Here is a 21,098-nt window from a genome sequence, read left to right as displayed (position 1 = left end):
AGATGCCTTGTCCATAAATAGCTGGATGAAACTAATTTCCTAGTTGGCTCAATATGACAGAGTAACATGATGAACTTATCAAAGATGCTACAACTGGCAGGTGAATATATCTGGGTCTAGAATCCTGCTCTGAGGAACTCCTGCAGTGGTTCTGAGGTGCTCATCTCATGATATCTGCAACTACCTTGCTTTGTGCCATACACAAATTCAGCCACAGGCGAGTTTTCTATTTCATCCTCACTGATTTTATCTTAACCACAGCCTTGATGTCATACTCAGTCCAATGTTGCCTTGATATTATAGGCCCGTATCCCCTTAACTCTTCAATTCATGTCCAGACCAAGCCCATCACGAGGTCTGAAGACAAAGTAATCTTGGTGAAAACCAAATTGGGCATTGGTGAGTATGTGCTGCATGTATGTACATACATTGGGTATTGTATGGTTGACAATACCTTCAATCACTTTGCTGATGACCAAGACTAGATATACACAACAGTAATTAAACAGAATAGATCCATCTTACTTTTATGACTTTTCCATATTCCCAGTATAGCTGCAACTTTTACTGGGCCTGTTTGGCCAAGGTCTCACTCAGTTCTGGAGTGCAAGACTTCTGTATTGCAACAGGGATGCTATACTGTACCCAGTGTATTCAGCTGTTTCTGGACATCATAGAGACAACTGAATTGGCTGGATATTGGCTTCTGTTGTCCTGGGGATCTCAGAAGCATATGAAGATGGATTAGCTATTCAGCATTTCTGGCTAAGCATGAATGCAAATGCTTCAGTCTTTTCTTAGCACTTGCGGCACTGAGAACAGATCTTCTTGCAACCTCCTTTAATACCCTGAAAGTTATTGCTGCACCTCCCCTGATTATTTTGAGTAAAGAAAACAGTCTCCAAGTTTAGAAACTGCTCCAAACTTAGTACACTAGACAAAATGCCAAATGTACATTTTAAATTGAAATGTCATATGGCCAAAGGGTATTTATTACCTTTTGATCCTGACACTGTGCATATAATAATACAAACTCAGTAAACTTCTTGATTTATATCTTCCCATTTCTTAGTTTATGTTACTGCACTAATGGATAAATAGCTTAAGTGAAATAAGTATGCAATTATCCACATTTAAAGTTCCATATAATTGTAAACCAAGTCCTGGATATTCATAGGTTATAAAGGACAAGGACTGCCTGCAGTTAACAAAAAAAACCACCACCAAGGCTCTCTTTGTATCCATTGCACCCCCAAAATAAACAAATATGCCCAATGTTCTAAAAATATTAAAAATGTATTCATAAACATTACAATGTTAAAATACCTAAAGGAAAATTATATTAACAACCAGCTACTTTGATTGAATGCACTAACAGTCATTGATCAGTTTTGAAATTATAAGGTTTAGATATGTACACAGTTAGGATTCTAACAGAGGAGTCACTTCATACAAGTGATGTGGAAACCAATTACCTTACTTATACAGAGAAATGATTAGTTACTTGATGTGTATGTATACACAGACACATCTGTTCAAAATTAAACCTAAAATGCGGCCAAGGGCCATGAATACACATATCTGTGCACTGAAATCAAAGAATAATGGGGACTATATGCACAGCAATTTGAGTATAAAACCTTAAAAGCCTTTCATTCAGTACCTTACAATAACATTGGAACATTTCATTCTTAAAACTACAATATTTTAGCATTAATTATACACACTAGCGTTCCAAATATTGTTTCTCTTTATAAAAGAATGACCCAACTTCAGTACAAATCTATCAATTTGCAATAAATTTTAAGCAAAAACTAAGCTTACTGATCATTTTAATGAAAACTATTTTTGAACAATCAGATGTAGTTTAGTACACTTGACATTTAACTTTAAAACAACAAAGTTTTTTTTTAAATGTAGTTTGCATTCTTTGCCCTCCTGTCTACTATCCACTGTAAGACAAAACAAAAGCACTTTGTCCTTTTATAAAATGGTCAAATGCTCACTTTTCAAAAGATATTGGAGACTAATTACAGTAAACAAATATCTTGATTATCAAGATGAACCAAACTTGTGGAACTCTACATTTCAGAGAAACATTACAGGCAAGTAGCAAATTCAGATTTATGAAATGAATGGGGATGCTGCGGCATGGTGGTGCTGACAGAGAGGAGTGGTAACAATCTAGATAAAATTTACCAATTTCACATCCCACCTCAAAATAAGAGGTTCTTAATGTGACTATTCACACCTTTGAGGAAATTGCAATATTTAGGTGGGCAGAATATATTTTTAAATGTCACAACTGTTTGGGATAATTGAATGAACATCATTTTCTTATTCTTCACTGTTCATCTGGAAAAAAGTTACTTTTGAAAGCCTAAAAGATAAACCCAAATATTTAAAAAATCAAAAGCACAACAAAGAAAGCACTGTACTTGGTCATGCAGTTGTGCCTTAAAAGATGCTGTTTAAAAAAACCAACAAACCAACATGGACGCATCCTGAAATTGAACCTTTCAATCATACTCCATTCAGGGAGGAGGCTGCATAGCATCCACACCAGGACCACCAGACTGAAAAACAGTTACTTTCCCCAAGCAGGAAGGCTGATCAACACCTCCATCCGCTAACACACCCTCCACCACTACTTTAACATTTCAAGTCAATCACCTTATAATACTGACACTCCTGTACCTAGTGTCACTTAATGGACATACAATCAAAGTGTACAAGCTATTTTTAGTATTTATATTTATTGGGTTTTTTTGTGTTCTTTATCTTAATTATGATTTTTTTTGTGCTGCATTGGATCCAGAGTAACAATGATTTCTTTCTCCTTTACACACTTGTGTACTGGAAATGCAATACTCAAATTGAGATAAGTAATGCTCTAGTTTCACTGTCCAGAGCTTGCTGACATAGGGAGATTTAAGAACTTGTTTTCTAGTGTTCTTGTTCTTGCTACTGGTGATTAGGAGAAAACACCTCGAAAAAGGCACAATGCTTGTAAAATTATCTTGGCTTCAAAATACCTCTTGATGAGCCTAGTCTGGGTAGAGAAGAGCGACGGAAGGAAGGATAACCAAAATAGCTGATATCTTCAGAAAACATAGCATCAGCATCTATGATGACACTCGGATGAGCAGAATGGATATCTGCATCCAGCAATGACATGAGATCCTCTGAGAAGGGAACACAGCACTGTTAATAGTACAAAACAAGGTGCTTAAGTATGTGACATATGTTAGCTATATTATTCCAATTATGATTAGTATATTTTACCCCCCCAAACACAAAACAAGATCTGATTATCATGAATAGAGTACAAACATAAGCATTCTCCACAGTACAATGCTTAATAAAATATATGTATATTATCTTTTATAGATGAAAGTAAATATTTCCTGCTTTAAAATACTGTTGTTACTGTAGAATCAGTTCTTCAATTGAGAAGTGAAAGCTGAAAGACCATTTTACATAAAGAACTACAGAAAGTGGATTCAAGTAGCATGTTTGATCAGATTAAATACATATCAAAATCTTTCAGAAATGGAATTGGAAGATAGGTAGTAGCGAGGCAAATCTGATTTAAGCTGTCTGAACAGCAATCTAAAACAGATCAGAGTGAAAAGACAGGGAGGATAAGACTTAATATGAAGCCTCAGGCTCTCTTATTTACACACGGCCTACAAAAATTAGGCACAGTGTGACAGAAGATTTTTGAATTACAATTTCACAAAATTGAAGGACTGTTAACTATACAAGAAAGCAAAACACATCTGAATCTGAAATCACAGTATCAAGCTCACAAACCTCCAGGCAAATATGATTCACTTGCTGTATCATCACCATCATCTCCGTCTTCATCATCGCGGCTAAGTAGGTTATTTACAGCAAGGTTAACATCCAAATTAGTCCTCTGTAGTTCCCGGATAATAACACTTCTAGATTTGCCTTGTAATACAACCTGTGCCTGTGTGTAAGAGAAAGAACTAAACTGGGGCGGAATGAAAATTTTGTTTAATTTAGAAACCTAAGACATTAATTTCTAGAATAAAGTTAAAACTCAAACATCATTTCAATTAACTATGAAACCTCTTATTATCTATTCCTGAGGTATAGTCAAGTAAGCTTGCAAATAAAACATAGGTAGAATACTACTAACACTATTGGGATGGCTGGCTTTGTTTATGAAGTATTGCCCTTTGAACTCTGTAGGACTGCCTTAGGGACTCCAGCTTTAGATTTTTCCTTGGGGCTTACTCCTGAAACCTTCCCCATAAGCAGGTATAGCCACAAGGCAGTGGAGGTTTGAGATCAGAGTACAGAGAACATTTACAAGGATGTTGCTAGGACTTAAAGGACCTGACCTGGGTTACAAAGAAAAGCTGAGTAAGTTAGGACTTTATTCCATGGCAAATAGGAGAATGAAGGGAGATTTGGTAGACATATGCACAATTATGAGAGGTATAGATAGGGTTAAAGCAGGCAGGCATTTCCCACAGAGGTTGGGTGAATATAGAACAAAGGTCATAGGTTAAGGGTGAAAAGTGAGATATTTGAGGGGAACCCGAGGGGGAACTTCTTCAGAAGGTGGTGCTGGAAGAAGCGATAGATGTGGGTTCTATTTCAAAATTTATTTATTTAGAGATATAATGCAGAACTGCACCACCCAGCAACCCACCTATTTAACCGAAGCTCAATCACAGGACAATTTACAATGACTACCCTACTAACCAGTTCATCTTTGGACTGTGAGAGGAAACATACACATTCACGGGAAGGACGTTCAAACTTCTTGCGTAGGGTGCTAGAATTAAACTCCGACGCCCCAAGCTGTAATAGCATTGTACTAACCACTATGCTACCAAACATACAAGAAGTCTGGATAAGCACCTGGATGGGACGGGTGTGGGTAATAGGACTTGGCAGATAAACAGTGATAGAACATCGGTGGTAGGGAAGCTACTGAGCGATAGGAATTTGCGCACACTGAAACAACTTGGCTTGGTTAGGAACAGTCAGCAAGGCTTTGTGGGGTCACGCCGTGCCTCACAAACGAGGTTTTTTTAAGGTGGCGACAAAGGAGCTTGATGAGGGCAGGACATGAATGTTATCTATATGGACTTTTGCAAGGGAGGTTGATTCAAAAGATAAAGATGCATATAGGATTCAGGGTAAATTGCACGCTTGAATTCAGAACAGGTTTTCCCATAGAAGACAGTAGGATTGGAAGGCTATTATTCTGGCTGGAGGTCCATGACCTGTGCTGTTTTGCAAGAATCAGTGCTGGGAGCTCTGTTTGCAATACAAAGTAATGATCTGGATGAAAATGTAGATGAGTAGATAACATCTAGATTGGCGAAGTCATGGACAATGTAAAGACTAACAAATAATACAGCAGATCAGATAGGTTACAGATACGGGCAGAGAACTGGCAGATGTTTCTTAATCCAGGCAAGTGTGAGGTGATGCACTTTGGGGGGGGGGGGGGAGACAAGGATCAATGAAAGGAGAAAATATGTAGTTAATGACAAATCCCTTAACAGTATTGTAGTACAAGATGTCAGGTCCTGGCCCATAGCTCACTGGGAGTGGCTACACAAATCAATAACGTGGTAAAGGCAGTATATGGCATGCTTGGCCTCATTGGAGGCATGTTGAGTCATACTGCAGCCACATTAAAATTCAGGCACACCATAGTTGGAATGTTGTGTGCAGTTCCAGTTGCCCTATTAGAGGTAGGATGTACGGACTCTGGCTTAAGGTGGCACTGCTGTAGGTGAGCGACAACTTACTGGTTAACAAATACAACTAAATACTTCACTAGTAACATTATTCTGTGAAAAAATTACGGTAAATGATGAAGAGGTGAGCGAAACCAAAGCTGAGCTGAGGATCGAAATGTGCTGGTGCAAGGCGAAGTCAGGGCGAGGTTGAGGTATATTCAAGGCAAAGTCCAGACAATCAGAGCAGAGCAAAAACAGATTTGTGGCCCATCCAGCTAAACCAAGAGCGAGGTTTGATTGATCTAAGTGCTAGGTCAATTTGGAAAGGTTGAGCACGGGCCAAAATGTGGTGGCGGATCCAAGTCCAGAGTATTGATGTGACAGGGCCCGGGTCCTAATGAGAAGAATCATGTTTGGATGATTTAAATGGAGGACCAGATGGATTGAAAAGGCAGACTGTCAGGACCAGAGGTGAGGGTTGAGTCGGTTCTGCTCACTGCTCCATGACTTTCACTCCACTCCTCGCTGCACTGAGACTGCAGCGTGGCTTACTCTGGGCTCCATGACATTTACTCCGCTATGTGCCGAACTGAGGCTGAGGTCTGCTCCAGGCTCCGTGTCTTAGGACTCACTTTCATTCTAAATGCTATTTGCTTACTTTTATTGTTTGAACGGTTTATTTTTTCCTCTCTCTGAACATTGGTTTTTGGCTGTTTTTTAAAAATGGATTCTTTTGGGTTTCTTGTTTTATGGCTGCCTATAAGGAGACAAATATCGAGGTTCTATAATGTACACATACTTTGAAACTGAAGAGGGTTTACTAAGAAGCTGCCTGGATTTGAAGGAATGAGCTATAACATTGGATAAACTTGGGTTGGATAAACTCTCTAGAGTGCTCAAGGCTGAATTGAAACCTGAGACAATTTTAATATTACATGAGGCATAAAAAGTGCAAACACGGCCTTTTCCACAGTGGAGAAATGTGAAACACCAGAGGACATGCTTTTAAGGTGGGGAGGGGGGAGCAATTAGTTTAAAGAGAATGTGAGGGGCAAGTTGGGAGGGATTCATATTATGCATAGGATATTTAGAATAAATTAGCATCAAAATCTGCACAATGTTGTGGGTCAAATGGCTGTCCAGTGTTCTACTGTTTTATATTCATTCTATAACTGGGCTAATTTTTTTTTTACAAGGGGATTGCAACCTTTAAGTAATATCAAATCTAAAATTGTTCTGTACAGTTATCAATTCCAAAAATAAAAGGTAACTAAAATTGTACATGCAATTTCAAGGCTAAATGAAAAATTATTTGACATGGTATTACCTCTGAACTAATGTTTGTTAACCATTTCATTCAATGAATAAGCTTCATTACAAGTAATAAACAACACTTTAACTCTTTGAAGTACATTTAATATCAAAGTATGTATACAGTACACAACTTGTGTTTCACCTACTTGAAGGCAGCCCAAAACAAAGCCATTTAAAGAAAACATCAAACTCCCAATGTGCAAAATAAAAAACAAATTGCACAAATAGCAAAAAGCAAGCAAATAACACAGAATATTAAACATCAAATCACAGAATCCTGTAAACAGTCTCAGGGTGTTCAGCTTCGCACTGTGTTATTTGTTGAATGAAGGCCACAGAGCCAGTCTACGCCAAAGCGCTCCGATTAAATCATGCAAAACAGCAAAACAAGTAATCAGAAACCCATGTAACATGAACCACAGAGTCCTGTTCACAGCTACGAGCACTGCCGATCAAACCTTGCAGCATGGGACCCAGGACGCCTGCATATTCCGTAGGTAGCAGTGAGTGAGAGGTAAATGGACAGGAAGACCGATCAAACACGGTCAGACTGCACCAAACATGTACTCTTATCCTCATTGATTTCAATCTTGCTCAACACTTAGTTGGCGAGATCAGCAAGCTGTAATGGAGGTGATCATGAGTTTGCACTCTGCACACTTTGCTCTCAACCTTAAACTCCCCCAAAAACAGTGAAGGTGCCAGATCGTTCAGTCGGCCCAAAAACACATTATCAAACTGCAAGTTACAGCTTCCAATTACATGCAGTTTAGTAGCAGAAGTGCATTTAAAAGAAGCTGCTGCTCCGTGAACTGCCTGCAGGATGTCCTGTTGGTCGCATTGGCTTCTGGTACCATCTTGCAGTGTACACTTGCATTTTGCTTATGTCAATTCTATCATCTGGCATTTAATGCTCAGCTAATACTTAAAAGTTCCAACTCTTCATTATCCTGACCCAACTTTGTTCATTGAATTTCAGGCTTTGTTCTACAAAATCTTTAAACTGAGCTGTCTCTAGGGAAGATGTTGGAAACACTTCCACAGACCTTATTGTTCCAATGAAGTGATAATCCATTTTTATTCCTCCTTTACAATTGTATCATACAAGTAGTTTGCTGCTCTTCTGTAATGGAAATAGTTTCTTTTACGCTACCTGAGAGATCAGTTCCTCTGGGATGACTGATGCTGGTATGACTGGCTGTGGCTGACTTCCCAGTAGTCCAGATCCTCGATCGCGACCAGTACGTATCACTCTAGTCTGCCTCCGCGAGTCCCTTGTCCCTGTGGATGATCTTCCTGAGGCCCCACCACTCACTCCAGAACTCCAACGACTCCTGAATGCGCAATTCATGAAGTGTGTATTAGTTAAAACTAGTCTAAAAGCCATTGGAAAGGGATGAAAACAAAGGCTCAAAGAAACCTGTATGCATCATGAGAGATTATAACATACAAACCACCTTCATTAAATAAAAACTCCAGGAACATTTTTTATATTTAAATGTTTTATTCTGAAATAAAAATAATAGCAAAAAGCAGAGGTTAAAATAATGCATTCCAGAACAGCCAACCATAGCTTGTAACAAGTGCAAGTGAATTGCAAGTACAAAATTCACAAACATGCATTAATGGGAATTTGGCACAGTGCTATTATTTAATGGGTTATCAGCTAATGCTTGTCATTAAACATCCATTTCTTAAATTCCAATTTATGGAATAAAAGATCAGTAGCAGTTCTTGCTTACATAATTTGAATATTTATTAGCAATTTGTTTACTTGCCTAAATATCTGAATTGTTTCCAGCCAGGATAAACAGAACATCCATTGTAAATACTCAAAATAGCAAACAGCAGAGTCCTTCAGAGAGGGAAGCCTTAGTTTTAATGAAGTACCAAGCCACCCTTGGTAAATATTCCAAAAGGTACATTGGTTAGTCTTCAACAGTTTCATCTTTACACTGAAAAACTTTGAATTGCCGTATAAAGTTCTTCAGTGCACAGGCAAATTCCCATGGCAATGGAAGATTGCACAATGTAACTGTTGTTACAACTTGTAATCACCTGTCAGATGCTATTCCAATTGCATTTCTAATGCTTCCTAGCTTGATTCTGTTTATAAACATATGCTAATGAAGCTATTTTCAGAATCTCAGCTTTTTTTGGACAATTTTGACAGTTCAAATATTAATTCTAGTAATTAATTGACAAGTATGCTTATTATAGCATTATGACATCAAATTCTATTTCACTGACCATTTACAACAGTTCATAGTTTGAATTATTAGTGGAGGTAGTACAAACACTTCATCAACTGGACATGAACAGAATAAAGCATTTCTCACTCTGCAAATGCTTAAGGTAAGTGGCGATGTTAGAAAAGCCGTCACTAAGATTACGATTCACAAGTTCAAAAGAATGTTTCTGCATGTAATATTTCATTATCACTGGGTCCAACTTAATTGTTAACATAGTATTGGTAAAAGTAGGCAAGTGGCATTTAACAGCAGAAAGCCCATAAAGGAAACCAAGCAACCCATTTTAGCAGGAATAATGAGTCAGATTCCCAAATGCATCATGGCATGCGCTATGAATAACAGCTAAACTTTACATCCAGCAGTTTCAAAACAAGTTTTAACCACCCTAGCAATGTGTATTTCTTTGGCACGTGGGCTGATTTGAGGGTCATGATGACCTAGAACCCTGCCAAAACTTACCCAAGGGGGTTGTCTGCCAGTCTGCCCAGAGTATCAGAACCAGACAGAAACCATGGGGAATCACTACTCCTGCCTGGCCTGGAAGTCCTTCCTGTGCCTGAACCACTGCTCAACTTTGAACTGGAAACAAAGATGGGAGATGGGTTACAACACAGGTATCCCAAGCCTCGCAGCTTTCTGTAACTGGTGATTGACCAGACAGTGCAACACCCTTGGGCAAATTTTAGCTTTCAATATTTGTTCAGTTACTGCCAAGATTTTTTTAAAAACATATATTCATAGTTTTGAGCATGGCTACAATTTGCTTATGATACTGATTTTTATAAATCTGAATTCATATTAGATATCTTAAAATTTCACCAATTTTTAAAATAGCTTTCTGATTTAAAAACCCTGAAAATGTGGTACAAACAATTTTCATGAATCCACACAGAGCCAAGCCAACCCAAACTAGTACCAAATTAAGATACAATAATGTTATCACTTTACAGCCATGTGTCAGGAAAAACAACTTTATATAAATAGCAAAGGATTGCTAGGCATCGACTAAATCACAACCAAACCACAGTAAACCAATGGGTGGTCAATTATTCAGAAATAATTATACATCTAATTTTCCTCGACAAATTGTTATCTTTAAATGAAGATTCAAAACAAGTTCAATTATTTTGTAGAAAATAAAACCTGCATGTGTTAAAAGGCTTTCATTCCTATACTCATGCATGTCAAATTGGAACGTCAACAAAATGACAGAATTAAATATGTACACATTTAAAAAGTATGCAACTGCGCATGAAGTGAGAGAGGAAAAAAGATGAGCAGACATAAATACTTACCCATCACTAGTATCCGATTTTCCCAGCTCCAATCTGTCTGGTTGAACAGCAAAGCTAATTCTACAGATACGTCCATCCTAATGAGAAGGGTTTTTGGTTTGGAAGGAAGGGTAAATAAAAGAGAAAAGATTCCAGTATGAAATACCATTCTATATCATTCAAAATGCAAACAACTTCTATAATAGCTCAAAATGATTTAGTTTGCAGCTACACACTAACAAATCCCAGAAGTGAATTTTGAAAATCATTAGTGATATCAGGACAGTCACTTAACCAGCTTCAATGCATATATTGGCAGGGGAGCATGTCAAAATTGCCAGATTTTAATAAGCCTACCTTCCCAAATACCCTACACTAACCCTTTTTGTTAGCACCAACTCTTCTACGCCCTATTAAGCTTGGTGTGTCTCTTTACCACCATGCTAACAACTTCCCTTAACTTATTCTCTCAGCTACTACTGTCCTTATACATGCAACAAGACAGAGTGCCTCAAATTAATTCTGTTTTGCAGATCTTTGTTATCAATAATCTCAAAGTATTTACTGTTCATTTCACACTTACAATGGATTCCATCAATGGTCCAAGATTGTACTACACCTGTTCAGTAATGATATTACAATGAAAGATTATTTTAATATCTTGACCCTGAGACAAGGCATTTGGAGCTTATTTTTGGTATTTTAGACAGGTCTGACAAGAGCAGAGGAATCTGTGTGGTCAAAGTATGTGCAAATCCCACACAAAACTCAAGGTCAGGACAAGGTCAATGTGCTGAAACAGCAGCTCTAATCGCTGTCAGTGTGCTGCTCTAAAGTTTGCAGTAGAGTGAAAAGACATACATCTTTATCAATGTGCAGCTTGGTAGGTTAAATGGCCACTGCAAAATAAAACCTGGTGTATTGGCAAGTGGTAGAACCTGGGGTGAGTTAGTGGAAATGTGGGGAGAATCAACTGGGATCAATACAAAAGAGTACTTGATCAGCATAGACTCTGATCAACTAACCATTTACACAATGCTGTAAGCATGTGAAATTGGAATCATTACACAATACAGTACACTGTGACAGCCGTAGAGATAAACAAAAATATCTACAGATGCTGGAAATTCAAAGCAACACATAAAACGCTGGAGCAACTGTGCAGGTCAGACAGCATCAATGGACAAGAGTAAACAATCGACGTTTTGGACTCAGAACCTTCATCTTGATGAAAGGTCTCGGCCCAAACCATCGACTGTTTAGTCATACACACAGTAGTCCACAATGACAAACACACCCTAAACCTGACATCTTCCTCAGTGTACAAAAACCTTAACTTTGTGATCTGCATCTTCATGACATCAGCCAGCTCTGCCACGACTCCATTTATCCTGAAATTTCTTCCTAGCTGCCCCACTACCATAACCCTGAAACTTCACCCTTCTCTGATTTACCTCCTACCTGCCCTTGTACTCTCCAAACTTATGCAAGTCCAGCTCCTCTTTCATTAACTCACTTCATATTGTGATCTTTTTCAACTTTATCTAATTCAATTTATCAGAATCAGGTTTATTATCACCAGCATGTGATGTGAAATTTGTTAACTTAGCAGCAGTAGTTCAATGCAATACATAATCTAGCAGAGAGAAAAAACAATAATAATAAATGAAATAAGCAAGTAAATCAATTATGTATATTGGATTTATTTTTTAAAACGTGCAAAAACAGAAATACTGTATATTAAAAAAAAGTGAAGTAGTGTCCAAAGATTCAATGTCCATTCAGGAATCAGATGGCAATGGGGCTCAGTGTGTGCCTTCAAGCTTCTGTACCTTCTACCTGATGGTAACAGTGAGAAAAGGGCATGCCCTGGGTGCTGGAGGTCCTTAATAATGGACACTGCCTTTCTGAGACACTGCTCCCTAAAGATGTTCCAGGTACTTTGTAGGCTAGTGCCCAATATAGAGCTGACTAGATTTACAACCATCTGCAGCTTCTTTCGGTCCTATGCAGTAGCCCCTCCATACCAGACAGTGACGCAGCCTGTCAGAATGCTCTCCATGGTATCAACTGTAGAAGTTTTTGAGTGTATTTGTTGACATGCCAAATCTCTTCAAACTCCTAATAAAGTATAGCCACTGTCTTGCCTTCTTTATAACTACATGGATATGTTGAGACCAGGTTAGATCCCCAGAGATCTTGACACCCAGGAACTTGAAGCTGCTCACTCTCTCCACTTCTGATCCCTCTGAGGATTGGCACATGTTCCTTCCTGAAGTCCACAATCAGCTCCTTCATCTTACTGATGTTGAGTGTCAGGTTGTTGTTGCTGCAGCACCACTCCAGTAGTTGGCATATCTCACTCCTGTACGCCCTCTCATCTCCATCTGAGATTCTACCAACAATGGCTGTATCATCAGCAAATTTATAGATGGTATTTGAGCTATGCTTAGCCACACAGTCGTGTGTATAGAGAGTAGTGCAGAGGGCTAAGCTCATACCCGAGGTGCACCAGTGTTGATCATCAGCGAGGAGGAGATATTATCACCAATCTGCACAGATTGTGGTCTTCCGGTTAGGAAGTAGAGGATCCAATTGCAGAAGGAGGTACAGAGGCCCAGGTTCTGCAACTTCTCAATCAGGGTTGTGGGAATGGTGGTATTAAATGCTAAGCTATAGTCAATGAATAGCATCCTGACATAGGTGTTTGTGTTGTCCAGGTGGTCTAAAGCCATGTGGTGAGCCATTGAGATTGTGTCTGCCATTGACCTATTGTGGCAATAGGCAAATTGCAATGGGTCCAGGTCCTTGCTGAGGCAGGAATTCAGTCTAGTCATAACCAGTCTCTCAAAGCATTTCATCACTGTCGATGTGAGTGCTACCGAGCAATAGTCATTAAGGCAGCTCACATCATTCTTCTTAAGCACTGGTATAATTGTTGCCCTTTTTGAAGCAAGTGGGAACTTCCGCCCGTAGCAGTGAGAGGTTGAAAATGTCCTTGAATACTCCTGCTAGATGGTTGGCACAGGTTTTCAGAGTCTTATCAGGTACTCCATCGGGACCTTCCGCTTTGGGAGGGTTCACTCTCTTTAAAGACAGTCTAACATCAGCCTCTGAGATGGAGATCACAGGGTCATCAGGCGCAGCAGGGATCTTCACAGCTGTAGATGTGTTCTCCCTTTCAAAACGTGCATAGAAGGTGTTAAGTTCATCTGGTACTGAAGCATCGCTGCCATTCATGCTAATGGGTTTCACTTTGTAGGAAGTAATGTCTTGCAGACCCTGTCAGAGATGCCGTGCATCCAATGTCCCCTCCAACCTTGTTTGAAATTGTCTTTTCACCCTTGAAATAGCCCTCCGCAAATCATACCTGGTTTTCTGGTACAGGCCTGTGCTGCCAGACGTGAATGCCACAGATCTAGCCTTCAGCAGATGACATACTCCTGGTTCATCCATGGCTTTTGGTTTGGGAATGTACAGTAAGTCTTTGTGGGCAAACACTCATCCACACAGGTTTTAATGAAGTCGGTAACAACTGCAGCATACTCATCTAGGTTCGGAGATGAATCCCTGAATACAGTCCAGTCCACCAATTCAAAACAGTGCTGTAGGCACTCACGTGCTTCCCTTGTCCATACCTTCTTGGTCCTCACTGCTGGTGCTGCAGTCTTCAGTCTCTGCCTATACTCAGAGAGTAGAAATACAGCTAGGTGATCAGACTTCCCAAAGTGAGGGCATGGAATAGCACAGTAGGCAGTCTTGATGGTGGTGTAGCAATTATACAGTGTGTTGTTTCCTCTGGTATTGCAAGTGATCTGTTGATGGTAGTTGCTTAGTGATTTTTTTCAGACTGCCCTGGTTAAAATCTTCCAAAACGATGGTGAAGGCGTTAGGGTACGCTGTTTTGTGCATGTTGATCCCATTACTGAGATCATCTAAAAACTGCTTGACATTGGCCTGAGGTGGAATGTAAACTGGTACCAAAATGACCCCAGAGAACTCCCGTGGCAGGTAAAAAGGATGGCACTTTAATGCTAAATATTGCAGGTCTGGTGAGCAGAATTAGGACAGCATGGATATATCTGTGCACCAAGAAAAGCTGATCACGAGGCATACTCCCCCACCTCTGTCTTTGAGTGACTCTATAGATCTATCCTGACGGTGTATAGTAAACCCGTCAATCTGGATCGCTGCATCCGATACAGAAGAGGTTAACCAGGATTCCATGAAACAAAGGACACAGGCAGTCCTAATATCCCTCTGATTCAGCACCCTGGCTCTGAGATTATCCATTTTATTCATCAGAGACTGCATGTTCACCAGCAAGATAGTCAGTATTGAAAGTTTAAAACCCTGTTTCCTTAAACACACTTGTAATCCTAATCTATACCCAAGCTTCCTCTGGGGTGTCCTCTGTGGGCACTTACGACCACAATCGGTGTTGTTTCCGCCAGTTTTAAGCAGCGATAGTTCATTTAAACACATTAAGACATCTTTGTTGACTGTACTGACCTTGAAAGCAGTTGTGATTTTTAGCTGTATCAGGCTGAAACAGGAATATTTAGTCGTATCCAATGAGAGTACTGCTGCTACTCAAGTCACGCCTAGGTGCCCCAGAAGATTTCCCGATATAATTTATGGTTCTTTCCTCTTGGGTGTTATATTTAACTCTGCCATTGTTATCAGTTCCCTCACAAGTTAACCAATACACATCTCCTCAATGCTGAGGCTTCCAGCTTATTTCTTTAGCTCAAGCCAAGCTACATTTCATTCACCATCTCAATCCCAACAACCTGATGGCCTCCTCTGTTGCAATGACAAACTGGATCTCAAAGACAACAAAATATTCATCAAGCTGTCCACAGACTGCATCACTGTCAAATCAGATCTATGCCCATCTGGGCACAATAACATTCCATTGATTCATTTTTACATACCCAGAATATAGTCAGAACTATCTGAAACAATTCGCTTCTATCCCAAGGGTCTATACTTGCCACCACACAGCAAAGCACAGAAAATTTCTTGGCAACTTCTCACCTTCAAGCAATCAATATATTATTAGATTGTTTGTGCAATCTTCAAGACTAGATAAGCAAATTTCCTAGAAGTATCAGCAAGCTCAAACTCATCAACTTTTCAGACTGCCATAAACTTAGGTTTTTTTTAGCCACTAACTAAATCCTGATAGCTGAAACTTAACAGAAATGCCCTTGACTTTGACATCTTGCTTCATTATGAGATGGCCTTGGATGCCTAGAAACATTCACTTAGTTCCACCATTTAATATTGCCTCCTCCATTTCCTTTGCTTGTAAACTGCTAACATTATAATTCATGCCTTTGCTACCAAAACTTTTGACAATTCAAACATAACCAACGGTCTCTTTATTCCACCTTCAAACTCCAGAAAAACCGAAATTCTTGTTTCATCTAAATTCACTGAATCCCCATCCATCTGTACCATGCTCTCCTGATTTCTCTGATGCTGAAGCTTGCTTGGTCACATTCCTGTGATTTAGAATATATTACTATGTCAACAATGCTGTTGAATCAACTGTTGTAAACATTTAATCTATCATACTTCAATCCTCAAGTACAATATCAAGTTGCAATTTTTTCTGCATGTGCAAGCAGGCACATGAACCCAAACTCTAAAATAGTAAAACTTGAAACGAACCCTTAAAATGCAGTATTCTAAAGATAATAGCAACAGGTGTGTTTGTTATAGGAATATTTAAACAAGGAAGCAACAATCTATACTCTATACCAAATCTTAAAATTTATAAGATCCTCACTTCCTTCACAATCCTGAAGGGTCTCAGCACAAAACATGAACTATCTATTCATTTCCATAAATGCTGCCAGATCTGCTGAGTTCCTCCAAGATTTTGTGTTGCTTTGGATTTCCAACCTGCTCGTATTTATGATTTATAAGACCAACTAGACACAAGAAATCTTTCCACAAACAGGAGTGAATTGTCTGGGTTATGAGAGCTGATTGCTTAAAAGAGATGATCAATTTAGAAATCAGAGAATGTTTCCTGTCATCACAAACATTTCATCTCCCCTTCCCCCACAAGGAATAGAAAGGAAATCTGTCCAAACTCATGTCACAACTACTGCACTGAATAATTGTGTAGACAATCCTCACTGATTTATTTGATGCAAACATCGCATTTCACTGTATATTTCAATGTTAATGTGACAAATAAAGCTAATCTAATCTTTAAAAATCCACTGCTGCACTCAGATGTTTCTATAACCTTACTAGCTGTCCAAATGAGGCAAATTCCAAATGAAAAGAGGAAGTCCTGTGCACAGTTCTAAGAAATCACTGAAAAACATGTTTTTAAAAAAATGAGATTCTTGATTGACTAACACATAAAATGCATTGGCATATCAATTACAAATTACTATACAAATTATTTGAATCTTTTCAGGATTATCTCCTTATTTCTTATAATAAAGTTGCAACTTAATGAAACTCTATAGAAGTTCCAAAATTACCTTACAATAAATGGAACAGCTGGCTTTATTAATGGCTAATCATGAAAATCAACAGTTGAGTTAACTTCAATTCAATGACTGAACAAGACTTTCCACCCACATCATCTCCAAAAACCAGTCACACTCAAATGTCTTGATCAAAAATTATCAAAATTCAGAACTTTGGAAGAATGTTAACAATACCTCCACTATTTCAATAGCCATCTCTTACATGTTCTTCCAAAATTCTGGGAAGGCAGCAACTGTAACTCCATTATTTAAAAAAGAGAGGGACAGAAAGAAAATTGACAAAACAAGCCTAACAGTAGTTTCAGGGCTGATTCTAAAGTATATTATAAGGTCTGTGGTATCAAAAAGATTAGACTAAATCAGCATGGATTTATGAAAATGATAATCAGACCAAGAAGTTTTTGAGGATGCGACTTTTGGTACAGATAACAGAAAACAAGTCAATGCAGTTAATTTGCTGAGTCTTTAAGGACAGACAAGCATCTAGATATATAAGGCATTAAGCAATATAGGAAGAAAGTGAGAACATAGAAGATTCTATGGAGTAATGACATATGCTTCTATGGCACACTCCTGATTCTATTTTCTACATTTTTAGAAGTTACAAAATCAAGAGGACAAAGTATTATGTACTCTTTAAGAACTCAAAACACCACCTCATAAAGGCAACTTTACCATAATAGATAACTTGTTCTACCACTGAAGTGAACTGAAAATTACAAATCATGTTGAAGGTAATTCACAATTTTATGCCCATTCACACTACACATCACTCAACTGAATGTCTTTACATTAAATGTCAATGAAAGACTTCAGACATTTCAACCAGTATTTTTTACTGGAGCATTCCCAAAATTACAAGCAACTTCTTTCTGGTGCAAATGCTCGCTCAATAGTTTAAGTGTGACAGACAAAACATGCTGTACAAATTTTTCTTCTAATTATGAGTAATAGTAGCAGAGTAGCAATGAACTGATGCATCCACACAAAAATTTAACAGCCAGTTTGAAAGAAAACTCCACAAGAGAAAAGACATTAAAAGAAGCTTGCACTCACGTAATAATCTTCTATTTTGAACATTAAATAAAACCCAAACGATTTAAATCTATTCACTACAAAGCAATATGTTGGAAATCAATTCACAACAGTTATCACGGTCACTAAATCCTGCAATGACTAGAATACAAAGGGGCAAAATTCAATATTTAGTCCACCATTCAGTTCTTTTTCCTTCATCCTCATTCTCCCCATAACCCTTAACCCCTTTGCCAAACAAGAATCTATTCATCTCCACCTTAAATACACCGAACAACTTGCATATGAATTCCTCAGATGGACTATCCACTAGATGAAAAAAAATCCTTTATCTTAGTTCTAAAGGGATATCCCTTTATTCTGAAGCTGTTCCCTTGATTCCTAGACTCTCCTACTAATGAAAATATCTTCTCCATCTCCACTCTATCCAGACCTTTCAGCAATGTATGCCTTTACTGAAGTTTCAATTAACAATAGAGCAAAATTCATCTCTGAAACAAACTTGTCAAATGGTCCATAATTAGCAATATCACCAAAGCCGAAGAATCTCTCTCTAGTTCACTAATTTCAGCCAAATGGTAGGAACAATCTGTAGTTCCAACAGACAGAGAAAAAAAACCTACTATCCAAATGACCACTTATGGAAGCTAGAGAATTCTAGAAGTGGAAGATGGATTTGAAAGCTTTCTTTCTGCCTGCAGCCAAGCATGCCATGAGGATGTACTGGTTCACATTAATAACCCTTGAACAAGACACCTAGTGAAATCCTATAGGCCTATAATACAGCCACATGTATTGCCTTCAGAAGCCACAGAAGTTTTTAAAACACGTGATAATTTAGTTAGTTTTCAAAGATTTAAATAGTAGCACTATGATTCTTTTGTATTTTTTCCATATTAAAAATATCAACTTAATTTTATACCCATCTGCTAAAATCAGTTTAGACACCTCAATTATTAAAGCAAGTAGTGCTATATGATAGCATGATAAATATATCTTGCATTAAAAAACTTACTTTTAAGACAAATTTAACGTGCCACAATGCCTCTTAAAAGCAAAATATTGACAAGGATCCAGTCACTACACTAATTGCCCTTAATATTATGTGGTTAAGTACTCATCTCAAATATTTTGAAATTTGTTAATTTTTCATTCTTTACACTTCTAAATAGATCAAAGCAAAAGATTGTTTTGACCCTATTTCAGGTACTTCATTCCATTCTCAGCCTGACACATTTTTGGACCCATACCTAAAAGTATATATTTCATTTTTCACCCTCAAATGACATGTTTAAATTTCTTCAACCAAGTCTTATTACTCCAAATATCAGGGCACCATAACTCCTAGGATTCCATTCAGTATCCAATTCAACATCAACTCAATATATATGCCTTGACTATACCAATCAGCTCATGGACGAGGCTCTCCACTTGGCTTTGGACCGCCTACACTACAGCAATACATAGGTCACGATGCTATGTATCGATTACAGCTTGGAGTTCAATCCCCTCACTATAGTAAACATCGGGTTTCAAAACCTGGGCCTCTGTACCTACACCCCCCCTTCTGCAATTGGGTCCATGAATTCCTCATCAGACCATATTGTGGATCTCCCTGCTGACAATCAACATAGGCACAACACATGAACGTGTGGCTACAGTGAGGCTCAGTTCAAACACCATCTATAAATTCACCATTAGCACCAATGTTGTTAGATGAATCTCAGAAGGTGACAAGGAGGCACAAAGGAACGAAGCAGATCAGCTGGTGGAGTGATTTCACAACAACCACCTTGCACTCAATATTAGCAAGACCAGGGAAATTATTGTGGACTTCAGGAAGGAGAAGTCAGGAGTGCACACATTGGCGCTCACTGAGGTGTCAGTGGTTGAAAGGATAAGCAGCTTTAAGCATCATCAACATCTCAGAAAATGCTGCCACAAAACAAGAAATTTCATGACTTGTCAGTAATAATAAAGCTGATTCTGATTAGAACATAGGCCTCCTGGCCCCAAGATTCAACTCTGCATCTAATATTACCTCAGTTCCTCATTCCCATCTTAGTAACCCACATAAAAGTGCTACCAATAGTAAAGCTATCCTAATTATAATACTGTGGCAACCCACTTTCTGCGCAGGCGAACCGGCTCACAAATAGCCAGCGTGCGGGGAGAGACTTTGGTAATGTACCTCTGATGTCATTTCCGCCTGGAGAGGGCGGGCGCTAGGGATTAAATGCCAGCGCCGCGAAGTTTGAATAAACTAGTCTCGAAACGACTTGCCGACTGCATGTCGTTATTTCAGCGCTGTGTGTAGCACATCGCTACAATACAATAAATTATTTATTTTATTTAAACAAGGGACTATTCAGGGACATTATTTACATAGAGAATTTTGCATTACAAATGGAAAGAAATGTTTATCCTTTGATATCATCCAACCTATTTCATATGCAGCACTCTTTTATAATCCTTTTAGGATAGCTTGAAGGTGCAAAGCCCATTATAAACAAAACTCATATCAAGGCACTAGTTGAGATTGCTTTGCCTTGCCTCTGTAAGAGAGAGAGTTAGATAGAGCTCTTATAGATAGCGGGGTCAAGGGATATGGGGAGGGCAGGAACGGGGTACTGATTGTGTATGATCAGCCATGATCACAGTGAATGGTGGTGCTGGCTAGAAGGGCCGAATGGCCTACTGCACCTACTGTCTATTGTCTATTGTAATGGAGAAATTATTAGCACCAATTATTTGCTGGGTGCTGCCTCGGTTATATTTAAGAAAAAGGACCTTTTTGGCTTAACAGTTAAACATGCAAGTGTTAAGACAAAAAAAAGCTATTTTTGAGCTGGACTACTTTTTAAGAACATTACATTTTTAAAGGAGAGCAAAAATTGACATGTTAAAACACAAGAATTTATCATGAAAATAGCATTTCCAACATTCTCAAATGCTTCTCTTTAAGCTTTCTAC

At 38.5% G+C, this 21,098-nt stretch overlaps 1 protein-coding gene across 10 annotated transcripts in view; it reads right to left on the bottom strand.

Moving 5' to 3' along the window:
• ubr5 (ubiquitin protein ligase E3 component n-recognin 5) overlaps positions 1–21,098 on the bottom strand; it is a 177,553-nt gene that overhangs the window by 129,521 nt on the left and 26,934 nt on the right. For 9 of the 10 annotated variants that reach the window (XM_073051156.1, XM_073051165.1, XM_073051211.1 and 6 more), the window contains exons 4-8: positions 10,594–10,670; positions 9,758–9,877; positions 8,200–8,380; positions 3,817–3,976; positions 3,036–3,185 (exon numbers count right to left, since the gene is read on the bottom strand). In XM_073051156.1, coding sequence (XP_072907257.1) covers positions 3,036–3,185; positions 3,817–3,976; positions 8,200–8,380; positions 9,758–9,877; positions 10,594–10,670 — 688 coding nt within the window. The remainder of the gene's footprint in view (positions 1–3,035; positions 3,186–3,816; positions 3,977–8,199; positions 8,381–9,757; positions 9,878–10,593; positions 10,671–21,098) is intronic. The other variant, XM_073051203.1, reaches the window with a different exon arrangement.

Source organism: Hemitrygon akajei, chromosome 1, assembly GCF_048418815.1.
Source record: "Hemitrygon akajei chromosome 1, sHemAka1.3, whole genome shotgun sequence".
NCBI classification, from domain to species: Eukaryota; Metazoa; Chordata; class Chondrichthyes; order Myliobatiformes; family Dasyatidae; genus Hemitrygon; species Hemitrygon akajei.
Note: the sequence above shows the minus strand (reverse complement) of the source record. Positions and strands in the feature narration are given on the sequence as shown.